This window comes from Crocodylus porosus, unplaced genomic scaffold (assembly GCF_001723895.1).
Source record: "Crocodylus porosus isolate Cpor-Errol unplaced genomic scaffold, CroPor_comp1, whole genome shotgun sequence".
Lineage (NCBI taxonomy): Eukaryota > Metazoa > Chordata > Crocodylia > Crocodylidae > Crocodylus > Crocodylus porosus.
The window spans coordinates 17,297,152-17,315,750 of record NW_017728886.1 but is presented as its reverse complement, the minus strand read 5'-3'; the positions used below and the strand labels follow the sequence as shown (position 1 = coordinate 17,315,750).

Sequence of the window (18,599 nt, the reverse complement as noted above, 5' to 3'; positions counted from 1 at the left end):
GCTGGTAAGTCTGTTGTAGTGGAAGGGGAGGGAGAAAGGAAGGGGCATGGTGGGGGAAGATTGAGGCCCCTGTGGTGAGGGAGGGAGTGGGGCTGAGCAGGCTCTGCCCAGCCAAAGTGGAGCAGGGCACGGGATGGAGCCATGGCTCATCCAGGGGGTGCAGGGATGGGGGGCGACTTCCACCACTGAGAGTGCATGAGCAAGGGGCGTGTGCCCCCAGATCTGAACAGGGTAGGTGGGCTGATGCTGCTGGCTGGGGCCAGGGCTGCACCAGGCTGTTCCCGGCGGGGGCTGGGCTGCGCTTCTGACAAGCAGCAGCGCTGGGAGGGGAATTTGGGGGGAGCTATGGTGAATTTTGGGGTGGCTGCAGTCCCCCCTGTATGCCCTCCTAGCACAGCCCAGCCCAGCCCCTACCAGGAAGAGCCCAGTGCTGCCCCAGCCTGCAGTGGCAGCCACCCCGCTCCACAGATCTGGGTACACATGCCCCCTGTGCCCTCCCAGGCTTTGTGCAGCAGTAGGAGCTGCCCCCATGCTTCCCAGACAAGGTACAGCTCCATCCCACATCCCACCCCACCTTGGCTGGGCAGATCGAGGCCCCCACAGTGAAGGAGAGAGTGGGGCTGATGCTGTGACAGAGGCTGGGTCAGGGGCGGGGCATGGGACGGAGCTGTGGCTTGTCTGGGTGGCATGGGGAAGGAGAGGTCAGCTTCTGCCATTGTACACATCCCAGGAGGGCATGTGGGGGCTTGTGACCCCCAGATCTGCAAGTGGGAAAAGGTGGGCTGGGCCGTGGATAGCGCCAGACCCTTCCTGGGAGGGGAGGCGGGGGGGCTGCTGTCAGGGCAGGCAGCAGTGGCGCTGGGAGTGGGGCTACACTGAATATTGGAATGGCTCCCCATACCCCCTCCCAGCGCCACTGTCACCCACCTGCCTTGAATGCAGCCTGGCCAAGCCCCTGCATGCGGGGAAGGGCCCAGCACTGCCTCTGGCATCAGCCAACCACAGCAGCCTGTCCTTCCCTGCATGCAGATCTGGGGGGGCGCTTCCCCTCATGTCCTCCCAGGGTGCACGCAGCGGTGGAAGCTGCCCCCCTTCCATACACCTCCTGGATGAGCCATGGTTCTGTCCTGTACTCCACCCTGCTCCTCTGGGCAGCCCCTGCCCCAGTGCCAGCCACACTCCCTCCCTTACCACAGGGGCCTCGATCTGCCTCCCCTATGTCCCTTTCCTTCCCCCACCCCTTCTTCCACAACAGACTTACCAACTGGACCCAGCTGCTCTCCATGCTGCCAGGCTGTCCTCCTGGCTGCCTGCCTGCACTGCAGCTGCATGAATGCACATGGCATTTATTGGCCACGTCACTCAAAAAAAGCTGATTGCCGATGCTCTCAATTTTCCTCATATCTGGGACCAATGTATCGATGCACTTCTGATAGATAGTTAGATAGATAGAATTTCTATTTACATCTCTTTTTTCCAATTTCTGGTATAATATCTGAACTAAAAAAATTTAATGGAGTCCGAGTAACTTATAATTTCTCTGGACACTTTGCAACTCCAAGAAAGTAAACCAAGGGTTGATACAGTTAGAACAGTGAAATACATTTCTCCTGTTTAAGATGTATCATTCTCCCCAGAGTTTTAAGGCCAGATTCTTCCAATAAGCTGAAAACTAAATGTTCAACAATTTTTCAGACAAAATCTCAGTCTCATTCTCACGATTTCCCAGACCACATCCACCCCTTCTGTAGCCTAAATATTTAAAATGTAATTTAAATAATTTTGATTGAGTCTTTTTATTACTTCAGATGACTCTGTTGCCTATAGGCTGTTAAGCACACGTTGGATCAGCTTCATAGCATAGGTGAAACCTAAATATAGAATTCCTAAGGGATAGCTATTTCCTTTTCTTCTAACACTGCCTTTTTACTTTTCTGCTGTTTTTAATTATTTTGAATGTACAATTAAAACCCAATAAAAGAAAAAATACATTCTGAGGAAGAGCAGACAATATTTTATTTTGTTGTGACTTGTGTGTCCCAATCATTTATCTTCATATGCCTCAATTGCCAGATGAAATTAGTGTTAACATCTTTTTTCCCTTTTCTTTTTTGTATAGTTGCTGGGATACAACTGAACACAGCGGTCCTTGGTGGGTTATACGATCACCAATTTTAATTTCTATTATAGTAAGTAAACAATATATTGAAACATGAATTATATATTCATTTTTGCAGTGCATATGCTCATTACTCTTTGGTGCTAACTATAAATGAACAAACACTCCATTCTAATGGAAAAAATGTTTTGTGGTGAAAAATCTTACAGGATGGCAAGGTCATTTCAGCTCATTGCTGTTAAAATTTAGCTGCTCCTTGTTTAAATGATTGACTGTTTTGTTTCCATGTCATTTTCTTATTTAAGTCCTACAAATTAGCGCATTTTATACAGCCTAGCCATGGTCTTCAGCGTGTCATTTGACAATGTTTGGGTGTTTCTAGAGTATACAGTGTTCAGTAGTGATCCTTTTAAGCAAAGCACTTAAGCTTCTGTTGAATTACAGCTTAAGTGTTATGCTGAATCATTCTGTAAATATGATCTATATGTAGATCATACAGTGAGGGCTTATTCCTCCTTCATCAGATTGAGTTCTGTATGTTTTAAACAGAAAACCATGTAGAAGGTGACTCGTGAATTACATAAAATGAGAATTTCCAATTATGGATGTTTTGCTATATAATGGGAACAACTACACGTGATATTAATGCGCATGTGTTACACCACACTAAATAACTGTGCCGAAAGATGGTACTTGTATTGGGCAGTACTATCCTACAGTGGAGTGAATTAGATTACTGCAGCCTAATAACAGCACATGTGTAGACAGTGAAACTTTACTGTGGAGTCAACTTTGCAGTAACGTGCACATGTAGATGCACCTAATGAGATGAACATTCAGCAGATACAAAGCACATAGGCAATAAGCCAGAAGGAGTTGGAGAAGGAAGAGTAATTCTGAGTAAGGAAAATATACTGAATGAGAAAAGCAAAAACACCCCCACACAATATTTGAAAAGAGCATGAGTTAGAATTCCTTGTGAGCATCTATGAATTAAACAACTATTGTGAATGCAGCTGAGTTCTCCTGTTTTAACAGTGTGCTAGAAAGCCAGGACTCAAGCCAGATATGGCAGACTTCTAAGATGTGAAGGCTGGAGTTATTTCAGTGCTGATTAGAGACCTGTGGAGGGCCCAGGTAGAGTACAGCAAGGACAGGAAGCCTGTTGGGAATCAGGAAGATGGAGAAGAGTCTTAAAAATCAGCCAGGTTTGGTTCTAGATTTAGGCTGAGGAATCTGTACCAACCTGATGGTTTTTCCAAATCAGTGATTGATTTGATACACTCCTATCAGTATGGAAATATAGGAAATATCTTTGTAAATGGACTGGGATGCCTCAGTTCTTGCACACTTTTGGGATCTGCTCTCTCTTTCCAGACATGTTTTGTCTCCTGAGCAACACGCTTTAGCCAGCCAAGTGCGTCTGCTACTTACGTGCTAAATTAAATCACAGTTTTCCTTAAAAATAAATGCTCTCCCAACTGTTGTTTTGGGGGGGGTTAGTGCTAAGCCATTGTGTTGTGTATTTGTGGTATTAAGGAGTGAAATTACAGCAAATTGGAGCACTTTTCGGAGAAAATAATGGTAGTGCCAAAAAAAGTGAAACTTGATATTTAATTATTCACACAAAGAGTAGGATGCTGTTTTAAAATACTCAGTGTACACAGTTTTATGGTCCATGTGCCCCCCCATCCCAAAATGCAAGAGATTAATCAAGGAATAACATGATAGTTACTTGGGTTTATTGTAAGTCTTTATATCTAACAACTTCTCTGGGGCCCTTCATGGGCTCACACACATAGGCAGTGCCCCGATGACCTTCCCGAATCTCTTTCCTCTTTTCTCCTCCTTGCTTTTAAGGGAAAGTGAATTGCTACAGTCTTTTAGGGCAGGGCTGTCCACCTTCCCACAAGCTGGGGGCGGCACACAGTGCCTAGTATGACCTGAGGGTTGCACCCCCTGAGGGTGGCCCCCCTTCAAAACTCTCCCCACCGCACACACAGCCCAGCGCTGCATGCAGCTCAGCTCCCCCCACCACCACATGCAGCCCAGCTCTCCCTTCCAACCACATGCACAGCACTTTCACCCCTGTCCCAGCAATGCATCCCACACAGGCAGCCCATCTTCAACATGCAGTATGAGCATCCTGCTTCTCTCCCTGCCTCCCTCCTTTTCTGAGCATTCACATGCACAGCCTGGCATCCTCTCACTGTATGCACAGAATGGGCAGCCTGGTCGTTTTTCACTGCATTACCCTACCCCAGGAGTGGGGGCAGGAACCAGAAGCCAGAGGAAGGAGCAGGAGCCACCACTGCAAGAGCACTGGGCGGAAAGGTGGGAGCCCTTGGGCTGCAAACTGACCCCACACATGCCTTGTGCAGTTTGTCAGCATTGTTTTAGGGAATGCAAATTATTCCCCCTCTTGGATCACATTTAAAAAGCAGACTTGGGGGTCTGACCAGTTTTCAGCTCCTCACTGCCCACCATTGGGGGGGAGGGGGTGTGGTGGCCCAGTGGAGCTTGTGTCCCTCCCTGTGCCTGAACTTTCAATCAGAGGAAGACCTGTGCAATTATTAGCCCCTGTGCAAATGTGTTAGGGTGCTGGCAATCATTAAAATAATGCCACAATGGGATCTGACCCCGATTCCCATAACCATGCATCGTGCCATGCCACACGTGTATGCAGGATGCTCCATTTTCAGAATTGAGGACTGATCCCAATCACACCATCACTTTAAAGGGAACTTTGCAACCTAGATGTGGTTTGCAGGGTTCTATGCCATTCCCTACAACTCCTTTGGATGCTGTGGGGCTAGGCAGAAAATGTTCTAGGGCTGCCTTAGAGTGCTGGGTGCACAGGTTGCAAGTTTCCTGGCAGGGGGATCCCTTGCAATCTGTGTGACCAGCACTCCATTGTCAGCTGCCCGAGTCCTGATGCCAAAAATCATCTGTGTTTGTTTCAAAACACTGTGCTCTTCTTTCCGCTGCCTGTACAGAGTGCTCCCATTTGTGAGTCTTTCCAGGTGGACACTAATCTGAATTAATAAGCAATCAGAAAGAAAAAGCAGTTGTGCAGAATAACCAAGTTACCTCACCTTGAAGCTTCTGTTAGGGACTCAGTGACATGGAAGTGGCAACAAAAAGACATTTTGAGTAATGCATATATGCACAAAGTATTTTGATCAAAAGTCGCTGTCAGTTTTAAGGCAGCCACAAAGCTAAGATCAGTGCCATCTTATCATTGCCTCACTGTTTTGTCATTTACTTCTTCTGCTGTACCTCATTCCTGATATTTCTGTGGATAAGTTTTCTTTTTTTAGGGAGTGTAAGAGTGATTCTTTTTTTAGGGAGTGTAGAGTGATGTTCCAGGAAGTATGTTTGAGATGAGGATTTTAATGGGTTTTATTGTACCTACTGTATAGTTGGATAGACAAGCTGTGTTCTTCATCTGAGGAGAAAAGGAGGGGCAGCAAGATTAGAAATAGTCTGAAGAGCTGTGAAATTGGGGAAGAGAGAAATTTCCAGGGGTAGCTAGCAGACAAGAAAATACAGCTTGATCAGGGGAAGATCAAGACCTTTCCAAAGGGAAGAGGGTCATCATCACCCATGGTATAAGGAAAGATTAGCAGGAATCGGGTAGATATAGTGAGCCATGAAGTCAATATCTGTATTTAATTCTTGAGTCTTAGTGTCCAATCAGCTTATGATTTTTTATTCCCAGGTTCACATTTGTAATGTGTTTTGTACATTTCCCTTGAGCAAAAACATAGTGAGGTCAGAAAGTGAGGGATGGTTCTGTGAAAACTGTTCTCCTACACATCTGTGTAGTCTCTATCTTTAATCTTCTTCCTGTGAACATTCATTTTAGTGCATCATTTTAGCCTAGTTTCACCCCCATTGTTTCCATGAAGGCATTGGGTCCACTGGATAAGATACCACATTTTGGGATAGACATGTGGAGGATCCATGGATTTCTGATGGGGTTATTGTGTGTGGGGAGATGTTGATTGTTGTAGCTGTGGGAAAGAGTGGGAGAGAGTTCACTGTAAGACGTGGTCTTTGTGTAACTTTGAATTACATTAAGTCATCTCAACGCCCAACGTATCCAAGGACTTACTTTTTTAATGAAAATTGCTGATAATAGGTTTTTGCCAGTCTTTATTTCAGAAAGTAGCATTCATGGTCATGCAGAGGTTAGTTGGATTTACCAAACCATCAGTATGGCAGGAAAGATAAAGTAGATCTGACAGAGCTGAAGTGAATACCTTCTAGCAGCAAGCACATAAGGCTCAAAATTGAAATGACTACTATAGTTTGATTAACATTTAACAGTATATTACATATGGAAATAAGGGGTTTGAATTATATGTGTGTGTGTGTGTGTGTGTGTGTGTGTGTGTGTGTGTATATATATATATATATTTCTTTCTTCTTGCAGGTGAATTTTATACTTTTCATTAGTATTATAAGAATTTTACTTCAGAAGTTGAGATCTCCTGATGTTGGAGGCAATGATCAGTCACAATACAAGTGAGTAACATATTTTAGGAATCACATAATACACCAAAGTTACTCTCCTGCGGCACTCTACTGACAACCATTACTTGCTATGAAAAATATATTTGATACAATCATACCTATTTCTAAGCATGGGGAATATGCTACTGATTCAGCAAAGTATGTAAGCGTATGGTTGGAGTCATATAGAAACCTAAATAGAGGTGGTCGAAACTTTTTAAACAAAGGGTTAATTCTGTGAAACATGCATTTTAATGTATTCTTTTATTTGGTTAAATTTGGTGCATATTTTCATCCAAAAAAAACTTGAAAATGACTAAAATTTTCTCTTCAACTTTTTTTGAAGGTGTTTTTTAAAAAGAGGGTTTGTTTTGACATTTTCAGAATTCAGCATTTCAATTTTTCAAAATATTTTCCTTTTAAAATTCATGCACATGTTAAAAGGACCAAAATGAAGTAAAACAATGTTTCATTTGCTCCAAAAAAAAGGAAGTGTGGCATTTTTTTCCCCTACCAAATAAAATAAAAAGTTTCCATCTTAAATCAACCTGAACTGAATTTGTTGTTGTGGTTGTTATTTTTTTTTAGGGTTAGCCACCAAGCTGAAAAATAAATTTACACAGCTTTGAGAGCAAGTATTAAAAGTGTTATGCTGAATAGAAATCATAAGCAGAATCACTGGTTGTTAATTTTATCAATTATAACTTGTTATGTTTGTTAAAGAGAATCAAGGCCCCATCGTGCTAGGCTCTATCCATATATACTGAGGATCCCAAAAAGTCCAGAGCTTATGTTAAAACTGAACTTGGCACCTTACAGTGGAAAAATGACAGTTGAGTGCCTGAATCTTATTTGAATACTGTATAACTGAAGTCATCTATTCACACATTGTAGGCTTTTGAATAAGGGCTCCTGACTAAATGCTTCTGCTTCTCTTTTCGAAAACAAAGCAAGTTGTGGAAATCCTTTTTTGAAAAGCAATATTTGCTATTTGATCCAAGAGGGAAATAAAACCCTATACATGGCCTCCTGGTCATTTGACCCCAGTACTCTTTCCTGCCATGGCAGGGGGTCGGACTAGATGATCTGCTTCCGACCCTACAAACTATGAAACTATGAAACATTTTTATGGAATGTTGCATGTGCGGTATGTTTGCAGTAATGTTATATCATAATCATATGCTTTTAAAGCTTCAGGAGAGAAGAGCAAACATCTGCACTGTATGTTCCATGAAAGTCACACATTTCCTCCATAGTCCCACTGTATATCTTAACATAGCAGGTTGCAGGAGCAGCTCACCTATAGCTCTATATATGGAGGTGACTTGCTCCACAGTTTGATAATTGAGAAATTAGGGACCACAATGTCCGGAGACAAACCCATTAGCAATTACAGGGGGATGGGCTGGTTATGAATATATGAACCCTATTTATGGAGGTGGAGTGAATGCTGTCAAAGTGGATCAGGCTGGATGGCCAGCTCAGTCCATGAACCGTGACGTATTTTGGGGTCTCTAAATTATTACTCAGAACAGTGGTCAGTTTATAGACAGCTCTGTCATAGCCACCTCTTTTGCCATAATTATTTTTCATTTTCTTAGTGTTTATTTTTATCCTTCTATTCACTGAAGTAAAAGCTTGTGTAGAGTATAGGTTGTTTATTAGCAGCTGACTTGATTTGCACTGTTGATCTCAGTCTTCGCTCTTAGTCTGATGCCTAGTTAAGTTTGAAATGGCAGGTGTTTTGGTATTCAACAACCCCCTTGGAAATAGTACATTAGCTACACATGGAAACATTGCTTCTATGGAGCAATTTAAAAATTTTAACGCTTCATTTTTTTGCAAATTATCTTTAAAAAATAATACTGGAGCATAAAGATATTTTAATCTGATAGTTTCTTGCTTCAAAAGGTAGGTGTCATGTAGAGGTAGTGCAGCAGTCAGTCATTATATATGGAAGCAGAACTGTTAATGTGAATGATTAGAGACAATGGAAGTGCAGTATGAGACAAAGTGCCAGATTCTGTTCCATCCATTGGATGTCTAAGTGGACTTAGATGCATAAATGTGATTCTGTTCCATTCTGTCCAAGTGCTGCAAATCCATTAATGCATTTACTTTTGTGACACTATCATATATAAGCAGTGGAAACTTGGCAAACAACTAGGGAGGGAGTATATGAGTATTGCTCAGGCATAGGGGTTAGAGATGTAAAATTTCCAGAAAATTTGAAGCCATGGGGGAGGAAAGGGGGAGTTTTGGGAGGGTGGAAAAAAACAAAAATTGGGGGGGAAATTGAAACGTATGCAATACTTATTTTCTTAGTGCCCTTTACAAATCTAAATTCACTTTGCTACTTTAAGAATATAATATGTATTATGTATAACTTGGTTTGCTCATAAAATTATCATGTTTGGTATGTTTATTACATTTAAAAGTATAGTTTATTCGGATAATTACAAATTTACTAATTGATTTTACTTTACAATGTTTTTAATTTTTGTTATAAATGGAGCTACAAGCTGCTGAACTCTAAGGAACCTACTATCTCTTAATTTTTGCCAATTTATGAGAAACAAGCAAAAATTAAAGTTGAAAATAGAAGAAACTATCAACATTATAGTAAAACAAAGAAAGTTATTATGTGTTCTGGACTTAGTCTCCTCTACAGTGTCAAGCAGATACAGAAAGTACTCCTTTTTAGAAAAAGAACTGAGAAGAAAAAAAAGGGGGGGGGAAACCCAAGACTCATTGAATACAAATTTTGCTATATGAAACTTTGTATAATCAGTCTCATTTTCTGAGCTATCACTATCAGCAGTTTCTGCTTCTTCTGATTCTTCATTTTTATCATCTTCATGGGCTTCTAAAAACTGAAGGTTTGCCCGGATTGAGGCAAGCCTCTCTACTATTTCACATGTTCATTTATTTCCTGATTTGGTGCGAGTATTTCCAAGCATAGACCAGTTTCTTTTACATGCTGCAGAAGATGGAGGAATCTGAAGCAGGCGAGAAGTAAGAGGAGTCAGAGGCTGTGTTGTTCAAAGGCCTTGTCACCATGTTGCAGGAGGGATATGCTTGGCAGAGTCCCAGACTGCATTCCTGGACCAAATACCTGAAGATGTTCTGTATTCTGCAACATTTGAAAGTACTTTTCCAACATCAAGTCCTAAGTGCGTTGCTTGTTTTGTAATCCAGTCAAATGCAGTAGCAGTGCTATCATCACTAACGTTTCTGACGTTGAATCTTGGATCCAAGACATTTGCAGCAGCATGAATTGATTGGCAACAAAATTCTTCCCATCTGTTAATAAAGTCTTTCACTTTTCTTTCTTCTGTACTTGTAAGTAGAGATACACTTAGATTCCCCAAAACAGTTGATTTTATCTGGGTAAGGAATGTCTGTCAAAAGTGCACTGTCTGGTTCAGATGCAGTGATTACAGAAGAAATTGACTTTAGAATCTTCAGGGAGTTTTGCAGCTGAACCCAGAAGACATCCTCATCAAGTACAGTGGTCCTTACACTTCTGGGTACTTTAAGATCCTCAGGTATTACTATTTCTTGAAGAGCTTCTTTGTTTTTTAGTAAACTTTCAAATGAGATCACTACTCCACCCCAACTAGTTTTACTACAGAGTTTGAGTGTCACTATTTTATTCTTTGCATTCTGTTCTTCCTGCTTCTTCTTAAAGACTGCAGCTACAATATGAGTAGCTTTTTACATGTTTTATAACTTATTTTGCTCTTCTATAGATCTTTTGCAGAGTGCACCATTTTGCTGACGGAGAAAAAAGAAAATTATAATTTAGTGGCTAGCTTGCATTATATAAACACTAAGCTACAGCATGTACAAATTTAGTAATGGATGGAGGAGAGTTAACTGAACAACTTCCCTGCCCTGCAGGCCTCACCTCACTAATAAAGTTGGGTGATTTGTCACAAAACATCAGATTAGTAGGAATTCAATTACGAATTACATAGGTTAGGAAAATTACACCAATTCAGCTAAAATATAGTTTAATATACTGAATTCAAATACATTTAAACTCTTACCTTTCAGTAAGGAAGTATACTTTTTTTCAGCTCTTTTGTGCTGCTTCTGTACTTCTGTGGATCTCAGGGTCACAGGGCCAGGAGGAGGCAGGTTCCTTTCAACTCCAAAACCTTTAGACTTGCTCAGTCTCCTCTCCTGAGGCTTTTGAGCAAGAAGGCAATAAGCTCCTTGTTTCTAATTGCTACAGGAACGAATGGATGCTGCTGCCAGTGTCTACTCCCAGTCCTTTGAGGCCTAGTCAGGAGGACAGGAGCAGATCAACCAACCTCTAGATCAAAAGTCCACAATAGAGGAAGTCCACAAGCAAAGGAGGAACTGAATCCTTCTTCCTTCTTTTGTGAAAATGGCAGTGCCCCCTGGGGGGCAGGAATGCATCTTGCTCTTACATTTGAGAGTTGTAATGTACTGCTTGTCCTCGGTGTACAGGAATTGTAATGATCTGATACTATAGATAGTCTTACATAAAAGTCTTCCTATTATGTAATTATTAGGAAACATTTTGGGGGAGTAAAGGGTAGCAATATATGGACACCTTGTCTTAAATATTTTATTCATCATTCTAAAAGAAAAACTTTCATAACAGATTTTTTAAATTTCTCAAAAAATGTTCAATTTTTTCAGTTTTTCCGAACAAAAACAAATCCTCAGAAAAAATGGAAAAAATACATTTTTTTCTGAATTTTTCTGGGTTTTTTCCAGGCCTTCACATTTCTAACAGGGATGAAATCGGGGGCCGCATCCACATGAGCAAGGGTGTGCATTTGAAGCAGCACAAATTGTGATGCTGCTTTGTGCCACAGTGGATGCCCCTGCCTGTGCGCTTTGCAGTGGGACACTTTTGTCCTGCTGCTCCATGTGTTGCAGGGGGGCTGGCTGGAGCACAGAGTGCTACAGCACAGTGGGCTAGCCAGCAGGCAGCCCCCGTAGTGAAGCACCCTGTGCCCAGGCCAGCCAGGGAGCGGCATGTGGAGAAGGGGGAGCAAGCAGCTCAGGACTGCCTGCTCCCACTCTTGGCACACCGCAGAGCCCCTGCACTGAGACGCATGGAGACAGGGAAGCAGACACCACAGTTTCCCCATCTCAAAGCACGCTGCACCCCAGCCAGCTGCCTCACTGCTGCACTTCCTGCTCCCCTGTCTCCAGGTGTATCCTGGCACACACCACTTTGGTGTGCTTTGTGCTGCTTATTTCTTTGGGGGAGGGGGACAGTGGGGGGGTTGTTATTGGGAAATCCTGGTAGCAAATTTCACCCTGGCACTGCAAATTAGCAGCACCATGGTTTAACATGCATGGGGTGTGGGTTTGTTGCACTGCAAAGTTTTGTGGCATCACAAACCACTTGTCTGGATCCAGCCAGGAAGCCCAAAGTACAATTGGAGTTGCACTTCACAAGGGACGTGAAGGATAACAAGAATGGTTCCTACAAGTACTTCAGCATCAGAAGGAAGATCAGGAAAAGTGTGAGCCCTTTACTAAATGTGGGAGGCAACCTAGTTACAGATGATGCAGAAAAGGCTGAAGTGCTCAATGCCTTTTTAACGTCAGTCTTCACAGGCAAGGTCAGCTCCCAGACTACTGCACTGGGCAGCACAGTTTGGGGAGGAGGTAAGCAGCCAACAGTGGTAAAAGAACAGGTTAGGGACTATTTAGAAAAACTGGACGTGTACAAGTCCACAGGGCTGGACAGGATGCACCCAAGGGGAACGTCCATTCATGCAGGCACATGCGCTTGCAGCGGCTCAAATAGAAGTGGTACAAAGATGAGCCAGGCCTTTTTGCCTCAATGCAAGTGCCCAGACGTGCACTTCCGTGTGGGGCAAATTGTGCCACTTGGGGCAAAATAACTCCGCCTGGCTCCTCCCAGATCTGCAGCCAGGAGGAGCTAGAGCCTGGGATCAGCACCCGTACTGGCTCCAGCAGTATAAAAAGCTGCCCTGGCAAGTAGCTCAGGGCTACTCGCTCTCAGGAGCTTCTGGGGCCTGGCCAATTGGTACCTGGGGACACTACCCCTTCTGCCAGCTGGACTGCTCAAGCAGCCCTGAGAGTTCCCTGCACCGTCTACCCACTTCAGCAGTCTGGCAGTTGGGGCTGCTGCCTGGCTGCGACCTGGTGCCACCAGTGACAGCATGTGGCCCCAAGGCTGCATGCCTGCCAGACCCAGATGGGGACAGCATGCTGAGACACTTTGTAGCACTACAAAAATGTAGCTCTGTGAAGTCATAGCAGCATTCCACTGGCTGCAGGGCTGCAAAGTCATCCTAAAGGTGATCTCTAACAATGGGGCAGTGGGGTGCTGCTCCTCAGGCCCTCTCTCCCTAGAGAAGCCTGATCACAGACAGCCTGCCCTCTCCCCAGGCATATGCAGCTGCCAGAAATAAAACTCTACCCCCTCACATGCTGTGAACACGAGCCTGCAATGATGAACATGAGCCTGCAATGCGATGCTGTGGCTAGTAAAGCAAGCAAAACGCTGGCTTGAATCCATAGATGCTTATCAAGCAAATCCCGGGACGTCATTCTGCCCTTGTACTCGGCCTTGGTGAGGCTGCAGCTGAAGTACTGCATCCAGTTTTGAGCTCCACAATTCAAAAAGGATGTGGAGAAGCCTGAGAGAGTCCAGAGAAGAGCCACGCACATGATCAGAGGTCAGGAAAACAGACCTTATGATGGCAGGCTGAGCACCATGGGGCTCTTTAGCCTGGAAAAACACAGGCTCAGGGGTGATCTGATGGCCACCTATAAGTTTATCGGCGTGACCACCAGTATCTGGGGGAATGTTTGTTCACCAGAGCGCCCCAAGGGATGACGAGGTCGAATGGTCATAAACTACCACAAGACCGTTTCAGGCTGGACACAAGGAAGAATTTCTTTACTGTCCGAGCCCCCAAGGTCTGGAACAGCCTACCATCGGAGGTGGCTCAAGCACCTACATTGAGTGCCTTCAAGAGCAAATTGGATGCTTATCTTGCTGGGATCCTATGACCCCAGCTGACTTCCTGCCCTTCGGGCAGGGGGCTGGACTCGATGATCTTCCGAGGTCCCTTCCAGCCCTGATGTCTATGAAATCTATGCTGCCTGCAGGTGTAGAAGGGGCAAAGAGAACTTCTTCCCTTGCTCCTACCTAACCCCTGGTAGTGCTGGGCAGTCATAGTGTATGCTCACTTTTTGTAGTGCTACTAGAACATATCTAGTGCTACACATTTATTGCCTGTCCATGGACTCAGTTCACTTACATGTGGCACAGTTCCCTAACAATTAATGGTGAGATTGTGAGCTGTGGTTCTGAGAGTACTGTACAGTAATATAAATGTAAAAGGAAATACACAGTAATTGTCAGTGCATGTGAATGTTTCATTAAAAAGACTGGTTCACAGAGAATATTATCTCAGGGCTTACCTAATCTATCTGAACAAAAATTGATTAAATGCTTAAATTAATTAAACAAGACTTTACAGGGATGCTCCATTAATCCTCAGTTTTTCTGCTCTGCTTCCTTAGGAGACTTGCAAAATCAACATTGTTGCTGATTCCGTTATTTGGCGTACACTACATGGTTTTTGCTGTGTTTCCCATCCGCATTTCCCATCACTATCAAATAATTTTTGAGTTATGTTTGGGATCTTTTCAGGTAAAGTGTAAACCTTTTTCTTAAGTCTTATTGGTTAGTATTTGCCCAAGGCAGTATAGGGTGTAGACCTTATAGACCAGAATCTCAACCAGGGTGCCAGGGCACTGTGGAGTGCCAACAGATGCTTTGAAGGGTACCGCAAGATGCAAGGAGATAAGTGAGGTGTGAGGAGATAAGCAGATGAGTGCAGACTCAGGCCTGTCCCTTGCCTGGACAATCCCCCACCTCTGTTATCCAGCCCCTCTTCAAGGAGGTAAGCACTGCAGTACATAAAGTAGTTTTGAAAGTGGATACTACTCAATTCATAAAAGTTATGGAGGGGCGCCTCAAGTCCAGAAGGGTTGAGAACCATTGTTATAGGGAAGAGGCAGTCAGAGAGAAATTCTTTTTGTAGGTGACTGTCTACTTTGTTAGATGCCATGGTTTAGTTTGCTGCTGTACACTAACCAATGAACATATTTACTTACAGGGACTGGTTGTTGCAGTACTGTACTGCTTTCTGAACAGTGAAGTAAGTCTCACTTTTTTCAGTGTTATTAGCTAGTATTTTCAGGATGGTAGCTATAAATGTAAGAATTCTGGTACATGAATTGTGCAGTAGTATTAAAAGCACCAAGAGAATGTGTTTTCTAAAGAGTACATATATAGTAATTTCTATATGAAATTAAATTACACAAGCTGCAACAAACATTGGACTGGGTTGGGGGTTGGTTGAAACACTTTTTGGGACCTGTCTTCCCCCAAAATAAGGCAGTGTTAGCAAATCTGATAGATTATCAGGGATCCTGGTGTTCTCTGATTTAAAAAAAAAATTCAGCCCCCACAAATGGGTCAGACTTTTTCAAATTGCTCAGCACTCAGCAGCTTCAATTGTTCTTAAATGTAGCGAAGCTGGTGCATCTCTTTTGGTGCAGCGTGCCACTTCATTTAGGCACCTGGACAGGTAGTGAGCTCTTACAAAAATCAATGATCTATTTAGGACCTGACATAGGAATGGCTGGATGCCAAGCTCTTTATTAAAACCTGGCCCTTACTGAACAGCTTGGCACATTTATCCTCCTCTTCAGAATTTGTAACCAATTTGGTATGATGACCAATATACTCATGGACACATTTCCTAAGCAGGAAGGTACCTTTGTTGCATAATCACATTTCAGAGCAGAACATATTGCAGGCAGCAGGCAGTGCAAGACAGGAGTGCATGCCTTTCCTGGAGCAGAGGATTAGGATCTGGATCTCATTAGTACTCTTTTACACTGATGCACTGTGCTAGTCACGGAAATTACCTGTGCTTCAGTTTTACACCTTTAAAGGCAAATAATAATTAGCTGCCTACTAGCTGATGAACGTCTTTTGATTGTTTTCTTCTCTACTTGAATATTTGATACACTTTAAATTCTGGAAATAGGAAAAAGTCAGTTGTTCTTGGTAATTGAATATTCTTAGTTAGATTAGGTTACAGAATGTTTCTAAAGGTCTATATGATGATTTCTATATGAGATAAAATTATACCAGAAAGAAAAATCTACTGAGTAGGTGGTTTAACCTCTCTTTTGGGACCTGTCTTACCCCAAAACAAGGGGTATGTTATAGGGTAATGTAACATAGAAAATATAAAACATATAATTAATTATAATATTTAGTGCACATGGAGTGCCTTCCATTTGAGGATTTCAGTTCTGTGCAGACATTAACTAAGCTGAGTGCAACATGGAGCAGTGGTGCTCACAGTTTTGGCTGAGCTGGGACTGGTCTCCAGGCTGCCCCTGCTCAACCAGGGTTGGGCTCTGGGGTCCATGTTGCCCCTGCCCAGCTAGAATCAGGCTCTGGAGCTCAGTGCCTCCCCTGCTCAGCTAGGATTGGGCTCTAGGAGCTCCATGCTGCCCCCACCCAGCCAGGTTGGGCTCTGGGGGCTTCATGCTGCCCCTGGCCAGTCTCCACATGCCAGGGTCAGGCTCCTTGCTGCCCTGTGCACCTGATCTAGTGTGCAGGATCCATGGGGGCCCCCTTGGCCCAGATTACACAGCGCCAGGGGCTCAACCTGTCCTGTAAGCTTACGGGTTGAGCACCCTTGACCTAGAGAGAGAGTTATGCTAAATATTCCAGCTAGGCTAACGCTGGAGAAATTTAGTCAGGCATTATGACTTGAGCGATGCAGTATCAAATATCGCTCTGGAACCCAGGAATTCTGCCTCCCTGCTGTGTGTTTTAAACTCAGAATTATGCTGCCAATCTGCATTTAAAGAGTTTATAGTTAAAATTTAGTTTTTTTCCTGCTTTGCACAACACTTACTGTTGATGGAACATTTTCAAGTCCTTGGATGGAAGACACTGATGAGTAAGTATAAAATAGGATGAAAATCGCTTCTTTGGCTCTTTGACTAAATTTTGTTTGGAGATATAGTAGGAACTATTCTAGTCGCATGCTACCATTGAGAGTACAAATCTTTATCATGTAAAGAGAGTACTTTTGGCTAGCGTTCATTTTCTTTAAAACATAGGTACAAAGTGAGCTGAAAAGGAAATGGCGGAGCTTGTGCTTGAACACAACTGTGGGCCGAGATTACAGACTACATAGTTCTTCAATTTCTCAGAATGGGTCAGAAAGTATCTCTCAGCTCCATTGGAATTCAAGGGCTCAATCTTCTATGCAGACAGAGACCACCATAATATAAACCATACAGGTTGTCCCGCGTCTTCTCTCCCTCCAAAAAAAGCTCAAGCTAAAGACTATTGGATGTATTGTATGCAGCTCGATGTGATATTTCCTAAAATGTACAGTTTGTGCTTTGCTTTTCTGTGTATTGATGTGTGGGGAATGGCCTTGTGCAGTGGATCAAGTAACAGGTGGGCCGCCTCATTTGTGGACACTTTGTGCTTTTCTTCAATCCTGTTCATGTTAGACTCCTATGTTCTGTTGTCATTTTTTACTAAAAGTAACTATTCTGAATATAACTTATTTGCTCCCTTTCTTTTTATATACAAAATGGAAGGTACACTGAACCCAGATTAATGTATGCTGCTTTCGTCCATGTTTGAGTGAGTGAGTGAGGAGGGAGGTGAGGGAGTATCTTACCACTTCAACTGTAGTTAAAGAAATACTACTTTCCTACAGATTCCAGACCCTAATGACAGAAAACAAAAGGAAAATAGAGATACTTAAGGCTACATAATGTCCTTGATCCCATATAGAAATCTATTTGACCGAAGTAATAATCCAGCAGGTTGATCAAGGGCAGTATGAGCCCTTATTTGACACAGAAGAAACAAAGTCCTTTCTAATTCTGTTTCATTTCAGAGGTGACTTTCTAGTGTTTGATCCTAAGGGCTCTGTTCTATGCTGTTACACAAGAGTGCACATTTTTCTATATACTGTATTTTTCGGACCATAAGACACACTTTTTTCTCCCCAAAAGTGGGGGGAAAACGAGGGTGCGTCTTATGGTCCGAAGGTGTGTGTCCCGGGGAGACGGGGCGGAGCTTGCCCGCGGAGGCGGCGGAGCCCGAGCGGGACACCCGCCGCTTGTTTATGCCGTGTCCCGGGGAGACGGGGCGGAGCTTGCCCGCGGAGGCGGCGGAGCCCGAGCGGGACATCCGCCGCTTGTTTACACCGGAAGCCGGCGCCCGTGCCGGTGGCTGGGAGCCGGCAATAAAAATGGCCGGCCACCGGCACACATAGTCTCTCCTGCCATAAAAACTGGGTGCGTCTTATGGTCCGAAAAATACGGTATCTCAATGCAGAATGTGGGGCTGGTTTTGCAGATGTTGTGGAAAAACTCATTGCACAATAGCGATCATCATTAAAAAGTCAGTATTTGCCAATAGTGATATATCAGCCTACTGCATTTCTGCTCCTGGACTCGAGATTAAAATTATTTGCAGTATCTGTGTGGTATAATGTGGCAAATATTAACTTCTAAGCGGCTTCTATTTCAGGTTATTTTTCTTGCCTACCTGTGTACATGTTTTTGAGTGCAGTACTGAACTTTAATGGTTAAGTGACAGAGATGCAAGGTTTTTCTGATATTGTATTCTCATTTCTTTGATTCAAAATAAAAAATGTACGTTTTGGTTACTTTTAAAATAGATTTACAATACATGAGATAAATTTACAAGACAGATGTACAATATATGCGATAAATGAACTTAATGAGCCCACATTGAAATGAAAGTAGAGGTAAAATTATATTTGAACTGAATAATCAGGGATATATATCATAGACAAACAGAGACCTTGATTTCTTGTTTTTCAACTCTCAAAAGAGCCATTTCACTACTAGA

General features: G+C 43.2%; 1 protein-coding gene across 1 annotated transcript in view; it reads left to right on the top strand.

The window, feature by feature from the left end:
- Positions 1-17,685, top strand: part of VIPR2 (vasoactive intestinal peptide receptor 2) — a 103,487-nt gene extending 85,802 nt beyond the window's left edge. The window contains exons 8-12 of the mRNA XM_019530671.1: positions 2,120-2,189; positions 6,558-6,649; positions 14,189-14,318; positions 14,788-14,829; positions 16,820-17,685. Coding sequence (XP_019386216.1) covers positions 2,120-2,189; positions 6,558-6,649; positions 14,189-14,318; positions 14,788-14,829; positions 16,820-16,993 — 508 coding nt within the window. The 3' untranslated portion in view covers positions 16,994-17,685. The remainder of the gene's footprint in view (positions 1-2,119; positions 2,190-6,557; positions 6,650-14,188; positions 14,319-14,787; positions 14,830-16,819) is intronic.
- The last annotated feature ends 914 nt before the right edge of the window (positions 17,686-18,599 follow it).